The sequence below is a fragment of the Enoplosus armatus genome, chromosome 9 (genome assembly GCF_043641665.1).
Source record: "Enoplosus armatus isolate fEnoArm2 chromosome 9, fEnoArm2.hap1, whole genome shotgun sequence".
NCBI lineage: Eukaryota > Metazoa > Chordata > Actinopteri > Centrarchiformes > Enoplosidae > Enoplosus > Enoplosus armatus.
The window spans coordinates 17554289-17568204 of record NC_092188.1 but is presented as its reverse complement, the minus strand read 5'-3'; the positions used below and the strand labels follow the sequence as shown (position 1 = coordinate 17568204).

At 40.8% G+C, this 13916-nt stretch overlaps 1 protein-coding gene across 2 annotated transcripts in view; it reads left to right on the top strand.

The window, feature by feature from the left end:
* LOC139289835 (RNA-binding motif, single-stranded-interacting protein 3-like) overlaps positions 1-13916 on the top strand; it is a 105001-nt gene that overhangs the window by 66307 nt on the left and 24778 nt on the right. For both annotated transcript variants that reach the window (XM_070911477.1, XM_070911478.1), the window contains exons 5-6: positions 4623-4780; positions 5723-5802. In XM_070911477.1, the coding sequence (XP_070767578.1) occupies positions 4623-4780; positions 5723-5802 (238 nt within the window). The remainder of the gene's footprint in view (positions 1-4622; positions 4781-5722; positions 5803-13916) is intronic.

Here is a 13916-nt window from a genome sequence, read left to right as displayed (position 1 = left end):
ACTGAGCCTCCAGTCATCGTGGAGATGGAGAAAAGTGTATATCTCCATGGCTAATGAAACCCTGGGGATTCCAGGGTTTAAGGTTCATAAAGTATTTATGGTATGTTCATTAAGTATTGATTAAGCCGTTAGAGAGCGTTTAGACACCCAGACAATCATTATGAAAGATTAGAACTTGGCTTGAGGAATAGGAAGATGGAGGAAGGCAGAAATGCAGAGAGAGCCAGAGGTTGTGGTGAGGGATGAATGGGAATGAAGGAGAGTAGAGATGAGGGTGGTGTGAAGAGGAAGATGTAAGACATGGAAGAGGGAAAAGAGCAGAGAGGCAAGAGGGAAAGGAAGAGAATGGGGAGGGGAGAGCAGGAAAATTCTGCTCTTTAAATATTAATTAAGCATTCAGATAGCATTTTAGACAGCAAGGCTACCATTATAGGAGATTAGGTTTTAATCTGAGGAAGAGGAGGGGCCAATAGCAGGTAGGGAAAGGAGGAAATGACAGGAGGAGGAGGGAGAGCATGAGAAAGGAGGAAGTTAAGGATAGAAAGGAGGTGGGCTGAAGGAGGGCAAAATGAGAAGGAAGAATAGATGGATTAAAAGCGGAAATGAACAGGATTACGTTTAAGACAAGCTTGAAAGGTAAGAGGAAGGAGTCAACACTTAATGAATAGAAAGTCTCATTTCCCTAATCATATACTGCTTCTTTATGAAAGTGCTCTGCTAGTTGTTTTCAAAGCATTTCTCAGCCCATGACTTCATTTTACCTTTCCATCCATTTTCAATACCCACTCATTCCCGTTCAGGGTTGTGGTGTGTCACTTCTGATGTGAAGTGTTGCTGTTTAAGATGCAAGTGGGATGCAAAGAAATGTGACATACAAGTACCCTCTCACCTTGTTTCCACCATCTAGCATACAGACCCAGCCGCTGTTTGTCACAGGTATTTAACCATTGCGTTGCCCTCTCTTTACCCTCTAGCTCTTCAGCAGGTGTTGTTGCATTGCAGGGTAACCAGGAAGTAGCATGATAAGAGGTGCAGACCTGCTGTAATGATGCAGCAATGAGGTTTAATGGGGCTGAAAACGCAAGCTGACTGGCTGGCAGGCAGGCTACACAGTCAGGGAGAGGCACAGTTGGTGTGAAGCTGTTTCCAGCTCATGGCAGATGTTACAGAGAGAGAGAGCGGGAGGGAGAGACAAAGAGACAGAGAGACAAAGAGACAGAGGGAGAGAGGGGACAGAGAGGGAGAGAGAGAGAGGTGAGTCATTTGCAACATGCAGAGTGAGAGATCACTGAGAAGTAACTTTGTGCAAATGGCAACTTTGAGCAAAGTCAAGCCAAGTTCATTCACATGTGGGTGCTCCAGAGCACTTTAGTTCATATCCCTGAAGTACTTGTGCAAATAAATGCATTTTACAGCCAACTGTGTCTAGAGATGGTGTAGTGAAGTGTTATGTGATTTCAATAACCCACCATGATGCCCCTGTTGGTTTTGTACCCATCTCACTCTTGATTTCCCTGGATTGAGACAATATAAATGATACATAGAAAACCAGGGAGTTTCAGGCGAGTCAAATCTGCATTCATTCCCCTTGTTACAGTAACTGCAAACTGTATGGAAAATGTGTGCAGAAGCAGAACAGCTGACCCACTTTTGTTGCTGAAATTGGGAAAACCACTGTGAGATTTTGTTTAAGACATATTGTCTTTGGATGGAATTAGCTTGTAACCACATTGACCACATGGGTAGGAAATCTTCTGTTTTACCATTTAATCTTTTTTATGGCTTGCAAACAGGGAGAACAGGATTGTGTCAGTGTGGCCTTCATAGACGGCCAGAGGACATTCTGCTACACACTGTAGCGACTGTGGATTGAAAACTGAAATCCTTTGTGTCCTAGATAAGTAAGTTATTGTTGATGATGACAAAGTCCACTGCCACAGTAAGAGTTTAAAGCACAGCGGAGCTGCCTCAGGTGTGCTCTGAAGCTAATTTGTTTGAATGACAGAAACTCAGAGACTTGTAACTTTAAACAGTTTGACATGGCAATGGATGTTTTTGAGTTTCTCCAGTGATTTCTTCACTGAATTTCTGTAACTTGGATGCGCTATGGTACCTTTTATTAGCTTAAGCCTTATTAGCTTTAGACAGGGTTTCACTGCTGAATCTTCCCTTGGGTATTCACAATTTTGAGCGCCCTAAAGTTGTCCTTTTTATTGTAAAGGTTAAACTGGGTATATAAATTCCCTGCTTGTCAGCCGAGGCCTTATTAAGATGTTGTTTCCCATTATTTTGTATTGTGCACAGCACAATCCCCCTGAATCTAACCCCTGTGCTGCAGTTTGTCACTGGGTACAAATATGGTCCCATGAGTCAATTTGTTTGGGCATTCACAAACCAGAATATATCTTGATTTCATAAACAAAAAGTTCACAGTATATTTTATATGTAAATGTACAGTATATTGTCTGTGTTGAAAAGCAGTGAAAACATAGTTTACCCAGGCCTGTGGCAAGCAGAAGGCCTTGATGATCCCAGTGATGTAACTCTTTAAGGAAGATGACTCTAAGAGCACTGACAGGTTCCACGGCTGTTACATATGACTCTACGCCTTTGATGTTGCTGCTTTCACGCGTCAGTGCTTGCATAAATGCGCGCACACACAATCGTGCACACAAATGTGAAAGATTACATTCAAAGCCATTTGCCCTGTGTGGGAAGACAACTGTGCCACTCTGTGTATTGGACACTCTGCCAAAGGAAAATCCCTGCTGACGAAGAGAGATATTCAAACTCAGAAAGAAAGGTAAAATATTTCAGACTTCTTCACTGGAGCTGTTCTGCTTAAATTCTGAGTCACTGATTACATAGATGGCTTTGGTCACAGTCAGCCAGACTTGGAACCCCCACTCTTGATATCAAACACCTCTGGTGCATGCAAAGGAAAATCCTCCATGGATAAAGGAAATATTTATGCTCAAAATGAGCCACATAGGGCAGCTTTTTTGTCACAAAGTATTCACCCAACCACACATGCGCACACACAAATATTGTTGTCCGCCATAGCACTGAAATAAAACATTCTGGATTCTTATATTTAGATAGTTTGAAATATACAGCATAGCACACACTAAACGTAATTTTAGTATTTGTTTCATTTTCCATGACAACAGTAGAATCAAATGTACAAACAGTGTCCCCATTCCAGTGCTGCACAGGATTCAATGTCAGTGTATTACCTCTGTGTACATGAGATGAGAGGGATATAAAAGATGTGCTGTTTATCTACTGTTTATTATGAACAGCTTTGTGATATAACGTATCAGAGACTTTCCAGGCACTTCTGGGCACCGATCATAATAAAATCTATTGTGAATTACAAATTTGAGGGGTGGACTTCTTCAAGAGGTCTTGTAATGGTCGTGCATGTACCCTACCATCAAGATTTGTGGTTATGAATAGATGAGCGTCTTTACTGCACAGAGGAGAGATACATCCAACACAGCCATAAACTCTCATGAAGCAATGAAACATCACACAACCATTTACAGCGTTTACAGAGGCACTCTGGGGAAATGTATCCAAATAGTTTCATGAAAGTGTGAAATAATGTCTTGAGTCATTTGGTTATTATTTATAGAACGTGTGTATTGCACCCCTTTTTCTTCCTTTCTCAATAGCAAAACAGAGCACCCTCCATCAAACCCTCTCCTGCACCCATCCCTCTTTAATACCAGGGCTGTAGTTATAAACACACACGCGCACACACACACACACACACACACACGCACACGCACACACAGGCTTTGGTCTCCTGCCGAGAATCATTTCAATGGAGTGCTGCTAAACAGAACAGAAATAATTGAAGTACACTAGTCTAACTAACTGAGAGGCACATTAGACGGAAGGTCCCTCATTCCCGTGAAAAAAATGAAAAACATTGAATGCAACTCAGTGAACATCTATGAATCCTGAGGGGGTTTCCTTATTGCTTCAGGGGTTCTGAGCGTGGAGCCGGTGCTCTGCCTTTTCAATGAAATGTTTATTCCTCTTTAGAGGAGAGTTTGCCACTTGAGTTAAATTCACAGATCTTTTGCAGTGAGATATTCAGTCATAAATATGGAGATAAAGAACCTGAATGGCACTTCCTTAACCTTTAATGCATTTACTGCTTCAAAACCAGCTTTTAGCGGAGGGTTATAGTAAATTATTTTATTTCTCTCTCTTCTTTTTGAGCATTTTACAAATTAAAAGGAAAAACAACTGTTTTGCCAAGCACAAGGCCAATCTCATGTCTAGAGTCATCCTATTGAAATAAATCCAGCATCTGAACTGTTCACCACCACAGTTCTATGCATATGAACTGCTGGTCTTTCAGGGAATAGTTTTGTGAAGTTGAATCACTAAGAATAGATAGCATAAATTGTTTCCATATTCTTTTTCCCATTTTCTTTAAGGGGAACAAGCGTTTATTGTGAAACCTGTGATTGTTTTCAAGGTTTCGGAGAAGCGTTTTCAATCAATGGTCAAGTCTCTAGTACTAGACTAAAATATGCATTGAAACGTATGCTAAATTAAGTGATGATAACTTTTTCCGCATCTTCTGCCACTGTCCCTCTCAACAGCAACAGGAGCAGGACCCCACCAACCTTTACATCTCGAACCTGCCTCTGTCCATGGATGAGCAGGAGCTGGAGAACATGCTGAAGCCGTTCGGTCACGTCATCTCCACACGGATACTGAGGGACGCCAATGGCCTGAGCAGAGGAGTCGGCTTTGCCAGGTATGCACAGGGAGAGACACACACATGGACACACACAGTCACATGCACTTATGGTTCTCCAAAAATCTTCTATTAGTAGTTCAGTATGTGAGGAACTGACGGCTATGATTTTCTGTTGCTGCTCTGGCTCCAGGGTCATGATACAAATGTTACATGCCAATTGTCAGTCACATTCAAATGTATATAAATGTATGCTTTTGCTGGACAAACTATAATTACTAATAACTATACTACTATACTACTACTATAATACTACTTATAATCAGACACAAAATGATACAGATGCATAATGGACACACATAGATGCAGGAGGCAACATTACCCCGAGTTGACTCCCTGCCAAGTACAACCAAAGGACTTTACGCAGTAATGATACAACTCCACATTCCTGTACCCTTGGCCCCGTCACCTTCCTCTGTGTGTGTTGTGTGTGTATGTGTGGTCCTCTCAGTTACACCGTGGAGTGTGCCAGTGATTAGAATGCAGTCAGTTCTCCATTCAGGGTCACTGGCTATGTGAAGAAAACCCAAGACACACACAGCGACATGCATGCTCACATACCACACACACACACACACACACACACAGTCTCTCTCTTTCTTCCATCACCATTTTTCTCTCTCCCACACACACACTCTCACACACTGGCTTTTGCTTGCCAAGCAGGCAATTAGTCATTGAGCTGTGATTGGGTGAGCAGAGCTGAATAGGGGCAGACAAAGAGGACATGACACACAACAGATCAGACTGAATGGAGCTTTTAAACCGGGACAAAGGAGAGGAAACCCCATAGAAGAGACACAGACACACAAACACACACACACACATGCACAGGCCCACCTAACGCATTTTGTTCACAGTTTGTATTTGTGCATATTGAATAGTAACATAAGGAGTCTTTTGTCCTCAAGAAGCACCTCTTTCTTTCTCTCTCTCTTTCAGGATGGAGTCGACAGAGAAGTGTGATGTGGTGATTCAAAATTTCAATGGGAAATTCTTGAAAACCCCTCCAGGCATGACAGGTAGGTGTCAATCACCAAGACAATTGCTTTGTACTGGCTAAGCTCTTGCTTTCCTGTAGTGAGAACAAAGTGTTCCTCTATTGGTCAGGGGGCTCCTGTAGATGCAGCACTACGTGGCATCATACGCTAAACCTTCCTACACACAACACATTTTTTTGCTGCACTCTAAGGTCAGATTATTGTAACTTGCACTCAGTTTGCCGCCAACCTTTTAAAAGCACTTCCAGTAAGTTCAGAGGTTTGTATATGTTGATAAGAAATGTAATGGAAGCCATCTTTTGTGCCTTATTGGTGAGAGCACAGCAGTCTCAGAATGTATTGCCTGTGCACAGCATGGTGTTGTTATGTGCACATTATGACAAGGTGGACAGGAGGTACAGTACCAATACAGTACTACTGGTTTTAAATGAAATTACAGTTTACTGGTACCATAATTATACATATTTCAGTACCTCAGTTTGAGGAATGTGAACATGTTTTTCTACAGGTTTTTCATTCGATTAAATACACCCATGACTTCTTAATTCATCAGTGTTTAATGTTATCTTCGCACACACAGCCATATAAGTTATGCTAAATAGAATACAGACTAAACTAAGCAAAGTTCACTGATTTAAATCAGAAAATGTTAAATCAGGATATAAAATCTGATCAAGCACTGAATCAACTTTTGATGACATTGTCTATATGCTACACATTTCAGTTGGTACTATTGAGGTCCAGCATTAAGCATTAATACGTTTCTTTTCATGCTTCAGGAAATTGGGTGAACCTCTGCCTCTAGAAGTATGAACGTTATCATTATTTTATAGGATTTTAATGGATGCTGTAGAGAAGCCAGCCTTGGTTTCAGACTAGTAGAAAAATGTGTATTGTATGACATCAAATCAGCACATGGATATTTCTTATAGGCACCCTAATTTAGTGTGTTCATATAGCCTCTGTCCAACTATCAATGTATTTTCATGAATGAATCACACGTTTTATCAGTTACAGTCACGCCAGGGACATCTCTGCCTTTTGGTGCGTACAGAGCAGTGTCAGTGATGATATTTAAACATCATCTCTTCTGCTCTATTTCTCTCTATGTCCCACTCCGTAGACCACCTTGAGTTTATTTAGTAGGAAGATCTGAGTGATTAATTCCTTGACTGTGTACAGGACGCAGATAGAGACGCTCACATGCACGACGCACATTTACATACGTAGACAGACATCCCCTAAAGCAAACAATCTGTCTCTGATTGTCCTCCAAATAAACAACAAAGACTTGTTGCCTTTTAACACAGTGGAGGAGAGAAGGGGGGGGTGGGGTGTAGGGAGAGAGAGAGAAAAGGAGGGAGAAAGGAGGAGATGCAGTGAGGATGAGATTGAGGATGCCATTGGGTTTGAAGAAATTATGACATATACAGAGAGAGAGAGAGAGAGAGCCAAGTGGGGTGACTATACATGACTAAGATAATGGAGTAAGGACAAGGTGGGAGAAAAGAGAAGTCTGAGTTGGGGAGAACCAAACTGAAAGTGACACAGAATGAGAGAGAAGAAATGGGGATACTGAATGATCAGATATAGATGGAGAGAAAGGAGGTGCGCCGCACTGAAGGAAATGGAAATCAAGGGCAGGCAGAGAGAGCTGTGCCCCGTGCCCTGGCAGTATGATTTGTGAGGTACAGCGTGGTGGGCGGCTCAGTTTCTCACCCACCCACACACACACACACACACTGCTGTACTTCTACAGTATATACTGTGAGGTATAGCTGTGGAAATTTGTAGCAAGTGAATGATGCATCATTCTATCCATTGCTGCTGCTTTCTGCAGCCTGTGTGTGTGTGTGTGTGTGTGTGTGTGTGTAGGTGTGTGTGTGTAGGTGTGTGTGTGTCTGTGTGTGTGTGAGAGAGACAATAAATCTTAACTGCTCCTACAAGTAAAAATCCGTGACTCTCAGCACAGTAAACAAGCTTCACCGTTTTGTGCTAGTGTGCAGGTTGACAAGCTGGATTCCATGACAAAGAAATCTGTTGTGGTGCAGATTGTGATTTATGGTGTATAAATAACATCACTGTTACAGATTATTGTCCGAGTTCAATTGATCAAAATCTATTAAGAGAATTCCTCTACAGGTTATCATGTTATTAATTTATAATTAATTTTATTTTGAACTTTTGCACACACTTCGCGTCATATATTTTGCAAGCTACCAGTGACTGGTGTGATAGATGCTTAACAAACTTAAAGCTGCTCTAATCAATATTTAGTTTTTTATTATGTGTTATGTGAAAGGGGTCACTTATAGTGATCCACCTACAGAGAAACATCACCCAACTCTGCAGACCACTTCAGCTCTCAGGAGCTGTTTAGCATCTTTCAGCTCATTGTTTTGGTCTTTAGTTCCGTAACTTAATTGTTTTGGTTCAGTCTCATAGCTCTCATCACCCTCGTTTCCAGCTGCAGCAGGCAGCTGTTTTCAGTGGAAGAGCTCTAAAAAGCCACTGTACGCTACTTGCCCAGCACCAAACAGCAGACAGACAAAGTTAGCGACTAGCTGGTGAACATAATAAAACATTTAGCCAGATATTGGATATTGGAAACTAAAACAGAGCTAAATGTAGACTGAATGTTGGACTTGCATTAATCAGGTGGATAGAAACAAGACTCCAAATGAAAACTTATGTATCTGCTGGATAGGTAAGCAAGTCTTACCTAACGTCAATATGTTACTATATACTATATTGCTACCCCCAAGTGGCCCCAAAAAAAAATTAATGCAGGTTTAAACTGTTTTACACACAAACATAGAAACACTCACTCTTTCTATACCTACCGCGTTGCTGACCTTTATATTGAAAGAGATGCATTGCCTGTCTTTGCCAGGGGTGGCCATTTTCTCCTTTCTCCTTTGTATGTGTGTTTGTGTGTGTGTGAGTGGGAGGGAGTGTATTAACGTATGTTGACCAGTTAAATTGCTCTGAGCTCACAAACTGGTGAAATTGGGAGAATCAGGCCAACAGACCCTCTGCGCAGTGATCTACAAAGCACACACACACATACACACTGTTTTTACCAATATAATACACAGGGAGAAACCGTGAGTCTCTGAAGCCAAGTTCTGTTGATTTATGTCACTGGTTTTCGGTCTGTGGCATTTCAGAGGCTGTTGCAGTGACATTATGACAGGCCTTTGTGCTTTGTTTGTTTGTTGTCTACTTATTACTTACATTTGTTGTCCCAACACCCTAAAATCACTAGTTATCAAAGGTTAAACCTGCGATGCTGGCACAGTGCAATGTGTTAATGTGTGCATATCAGTGGTGTGTGCTTGTGTGTTCCTCTGATTAATGCCACAGTCTGTCCAGGTGATGTATTGACAGACAACGGTAATATTTTACTCTCTAGCCGGAAGATTAATGTCAATATTGATCACATGACCAGATCTTCCATCAGCCCTCGTTAACAGGAAGTCCATTGTTCCGCAGCTTTCTGACTTCTACTGGTGGTTCCTGTCATAGAGATAGAGTATCTAGATTGGTCACAGACTTGAACTATTGATACAGAAAATGTTGGATTTTAGTCAGACTTTATTCAGATCTGTATCATCTTCAATGTCAGGTTACTTTGTGTGAATACAGGGTATCTAGAATAGGTTCATATTGTTTCACATGTCTTTAGAATGGCTCCCCAGCTTTTGTTCTCCATAAATAAAATGTGTTGGAAACATCTTTACTGCTCCTAATGTCTCATCACTTTTAGTGGGTAGAGCTGTCCTGCAAATTGACATTCCAATCTGAGGTGTAAATCGAGTAATCACAGCCTGTGTATTTACTATGTGGTGTAATTCTGTCTTCTCTGCGCTCGTCGTTCGATAATGTTCTGCCCCCATACTGTGAGGGAGAGTCAGCACCAGTGGGAGGCCCTCCCTATCCAGCCACTAAGAGCTCACATCTTCTACAGCCTCATCATGACCGTGTCCCTTCCTGTCAAAGCTTGATATATTAAATCTTTCTTGCTCTAGATGACAGATTCAAACAGTCAGCACTTAATAAGGAAAACACACTGAAAACAAGTGAATGTTGACTTCAAAGGTGTGTCCAAAGATAAAAGAAAGTGATGATTCTGCGTTTCTTTTGATTTCATGGACCAGAGTGGGAGAAAAATGTTAGCGGCCTTCTCCTCCATTTCTCTACTATTTATTTTAGAGTGAAAATCTACTCAGGATTAATATCTTATATGTCTGGTCAAGATTATTGAGTTTTTATTGTTATTATTATGCAAATCTCAAAATGAGATCTGAGAGTCAAATCTGTGAAAGATTACTGGAATAATACATACAAATTCCATTTTAAGGAACAAATCTTCCTTTTTTTTTTTTTCAGTTTCCTTCTTCTTCATTTTTTCCCATTTAAAGATAACCCCCCAAAACAATAACAAATAAGTTGCTATTTCAATTCATTTTAATTTACTCCCCAAACTGCCACCACACACACATACAAAACCCTTCGATAAAGGTTAGATTTTATCAAGAGATCTTGTTGATTCATGCTTATTTGAGATTTGCTAATAATAAGTCCTGATTTGATATTCATGCAGCCCAATAATACAAACACACTGCAGTTTAACCTTTAAATTCTTGAATGAATAAATCAGGAGCTGTGTTCAGTCTGTCTTACATTGATGTGTCACAAAAACGTGCAACTACATATGACCTGGTCAGATATTGCTTAACGAAAGTATATAGATAAGTAAATAATTAGTAATCAGACGCCTCTCTATATGGCTCATTCTGTTATTTCTTTGTCTCCTCCTCTCCTCCCAGTTATCCTCTCTCTCACTCTATCACCTCTGTCCCACATCTAATCTCTTCTTCCGTCCCTCTGTCGCCATTTTTTTCCTAATTATTCTGTCTCTCTTAAAGTTACTTACTCTTTCTCTCCCACTATCTGATGTAATGTTGTTTTAAAGGTTCTCTTCTTTCGGCCCTCCCCTAATGGTAAGACAAACGGATGGACAAGAATGAAAAGAGCCCAGATCTCAGATGGAAGGCCCATTATCATTCAGTAGTTTCAATAATAATCAGGAGGCTTTTAAAAATGCGTACAGTCTTAAATGTCTGGTGTGATCATGAGACATTAAGTCCACAATCATTGCAGAAGTGGTTCAATACTTTCATAAATGGGACATTTTATTTGATGTTCCTGATAATGGAGGAAAAAATTGAACGAGGCTGTTCTGGGAAAAAATATTGTGTAATTATATGGCAGTACTGCACTGTCAGACTTGGTGTCAGCTTACATGTGATATTTGGAGCCACTTATTCAGCACTCAAACATAGCTATGGGCGTTAAAATGGGATGCCTTTGAAGCACCAACCAAATCACATCAATGCTGTCAAGTTCTGAAAGTTCTGAAAAGACATTTGGTGCTATCTTATCTTCACTTTCAGAATTAAATTCTTAAATAAATATGTCAGTGCATCAATACATTTTATTCCTCCTTGTCTCACAGCCAGTTCATTTTGTGCTGCTTTAGGTTTATGATGAGAAAATGTAGCAAATGTAGTACACTGACTGTCCCCTGGGATGCTGTCAGGGAATGGTTTGGTGAGTGGTTGTCATTGTCTGCTTGTACTTTACAGGGGCAGCCAAATGAGACGCAGGCTGGAGATCATCTCAGTTTTCTTAAATTGAGTGTAAATATCTCCTCAATCTCAGTTCAGCTTACAATCCTCACTGTTTTGTTTATTTCAGTAGACATGTCTATTACATTTTTAATGATGTAAAAGTGCTAATAGCAATATGAATAAACATTTTCTAATATATATTTTTTGATTTTGGTGGCAAACAGTGGGCTTCCTCTCATGTGTGATGCGTCAACAAGTTACCCTCAAGAGTGCATATTATTCTGTCCCAGGGCTTTGAGCTCTTTGATGCCGGGTGTCTTAAACAAAAAAAAAGGAAGGCATCCCATTCAGCCCTGCTGAGGGAGTCCGCATTTTGTCACGTTTGGGGATTGGATCCCATTTTCCAACTGAATGATTTCCCATGTTGCCTGCTAATGGATTGGATTTTATTTTAAATGAGAATTTTCCCATTTGAGGGTTTGGCTCCCACTTATATGATATTCCCCCTCTTCCCACAGTGAACACTGAAACCACTGTGTCATTATAAGCTAAGGGTTTTTACCTACCTACAGGTTGGTGCCTTGCTTAGAACCACCAAAGCCAAGATCTAAATATATATCCCTTGCATGTAACCAGATGCATCTGGAGTAACCTGTGTGTTTCATCCTCCACCATATTTCTCTTTACCACCAATTCTTTTCCTGTGTCCCTCTCACCAGAATGGAGATGGATATGTTTGTTTGCTCTGCTGGAGTTTTAACAGTTTCTATGTTGCCCTACTTTGGTTTGCAATATCCCACAGCTCCAATGAGTGCTAACAGTATGTGATCCACTCTTCACAGTACAAGCCCCCCCCCCCCCCCCCCCCCCCCGCTACCTCTGCACATGTCCTGTCAGTTTAACACAAAACTCCACAGATCGGAAACTGCTAGTTCTTTTTCCTACCCTGTAGCATTCACATGTATGTACACGCAGACATTCAGAGAGGCAAACAACCAACCTCTCTCATCTTATTGACATCTCTTGCAGTTCCTATTTGCATCGCCTGTCTCTGCAGCGACAGGATGTCACAGTGTTTTTTCTCCCAAATGAAGCCAAAAAACACAAAAACTGGAGTGAAACTATTCACCAATTGATTCGCAAAGCAGTGACACATTGAGATACATTAAACTGGTAAATCAACAACTGCAAGCCTTAGTTAATGAGTACAAGTAAATCTTGTAAACAGTTCCCAATTTGTGAACAAACACAGGCCAGGAAAGTATTTTGTCTGTTCACTTCAGTTGCTTGCCCTTGTCAAGTTTGCAGCTCTTTGCAATGACTTGTGTTGTTTAGTAACATTGACTACAGGGAAACACACGTGTTCAGTGACGCACAACTACAGATATCACGTAGTAGCTTGGTGGGTGTGTGTGTGTGTGGGGTTTTTTTTTCTTTTGGTCTTTCAGTGTTTTAGCTCACACATTCTTCATAGGGATGAAGAAGGATTTAACGATCACAAAATGTGTAGCTATGTTTGTTGGAAGACTTACAATAAGACTCATTTTTCAAAAGAGTATCCACATGTATAGCCTCAAGACTTTTTTACACCTACAATATATCATGATGTTTACACATAACCAAAACCAAATAATGGACCAGATACCAAGGACACTTGTTCTGTATAATACATCATCAACATCTCCTGAGTCAATAAAGATTTCTGTGTTTCTGCCTATTAAAAAGATTAGAATAACACCTTTATGGATAATAAACCAGGTTTGTGATCAAATGTTACTACAGCATATACATGATAGAAAAAAATAAAGAGCGTTTTCTCTCCTCTGTGTGGCTGCTCACTGTGTGTATCCACGCTGACTCTTTCTGTTACGGTGAAGCTCCACCAAATGTGATCCACTAAGCAGCCAATTCGGCCTCCATTAATTTTCTATGAGACCCGAGCAGTTGTCTGCACGGTGCAGTAATTTGCTCTGCAAACTAAGCGATGATGTTGGGATTTTCACCAAGTATGAGCCCCCACTGCCTACCTGTCGGGACATTGACGAGAGACACGCAGCCTGGAGGAAGAAGGGGGATGTTGTTGTGCCTTGGGTTACAAAGATCGATTTATGTGTGACTTTAGCAATCAGTTTTGCACATTTCGATTTGGATTGAATTTCGTTTCTTCAACTCCATGTCCTGTTTACAAGAAATTTACATATCTGAACTCTTTAGATGTCTAAATATTTGGTTCAAACTAGGTTAATTAACTTGACATGCCCAAAAGTGGCCATTTTAGGGGGCAGACGCAGCTGTACCCAAATTCATCAGGAATTCATCACTTCGTGTCGCAGAGCCGCAAGAGTGAGCATCAGGGGTCAAACTGACAATTAAAAATGTCCTTCTTCCTTTTAAAGCCCTCTTGTGAAATGCAGCAGATTGTAGTAATGTAACTGTGAAAGCAAGCTGAATAATGAATGTGATGTACCAGTTTTAGCTGCCTTTTCTGCAGGTAATCTG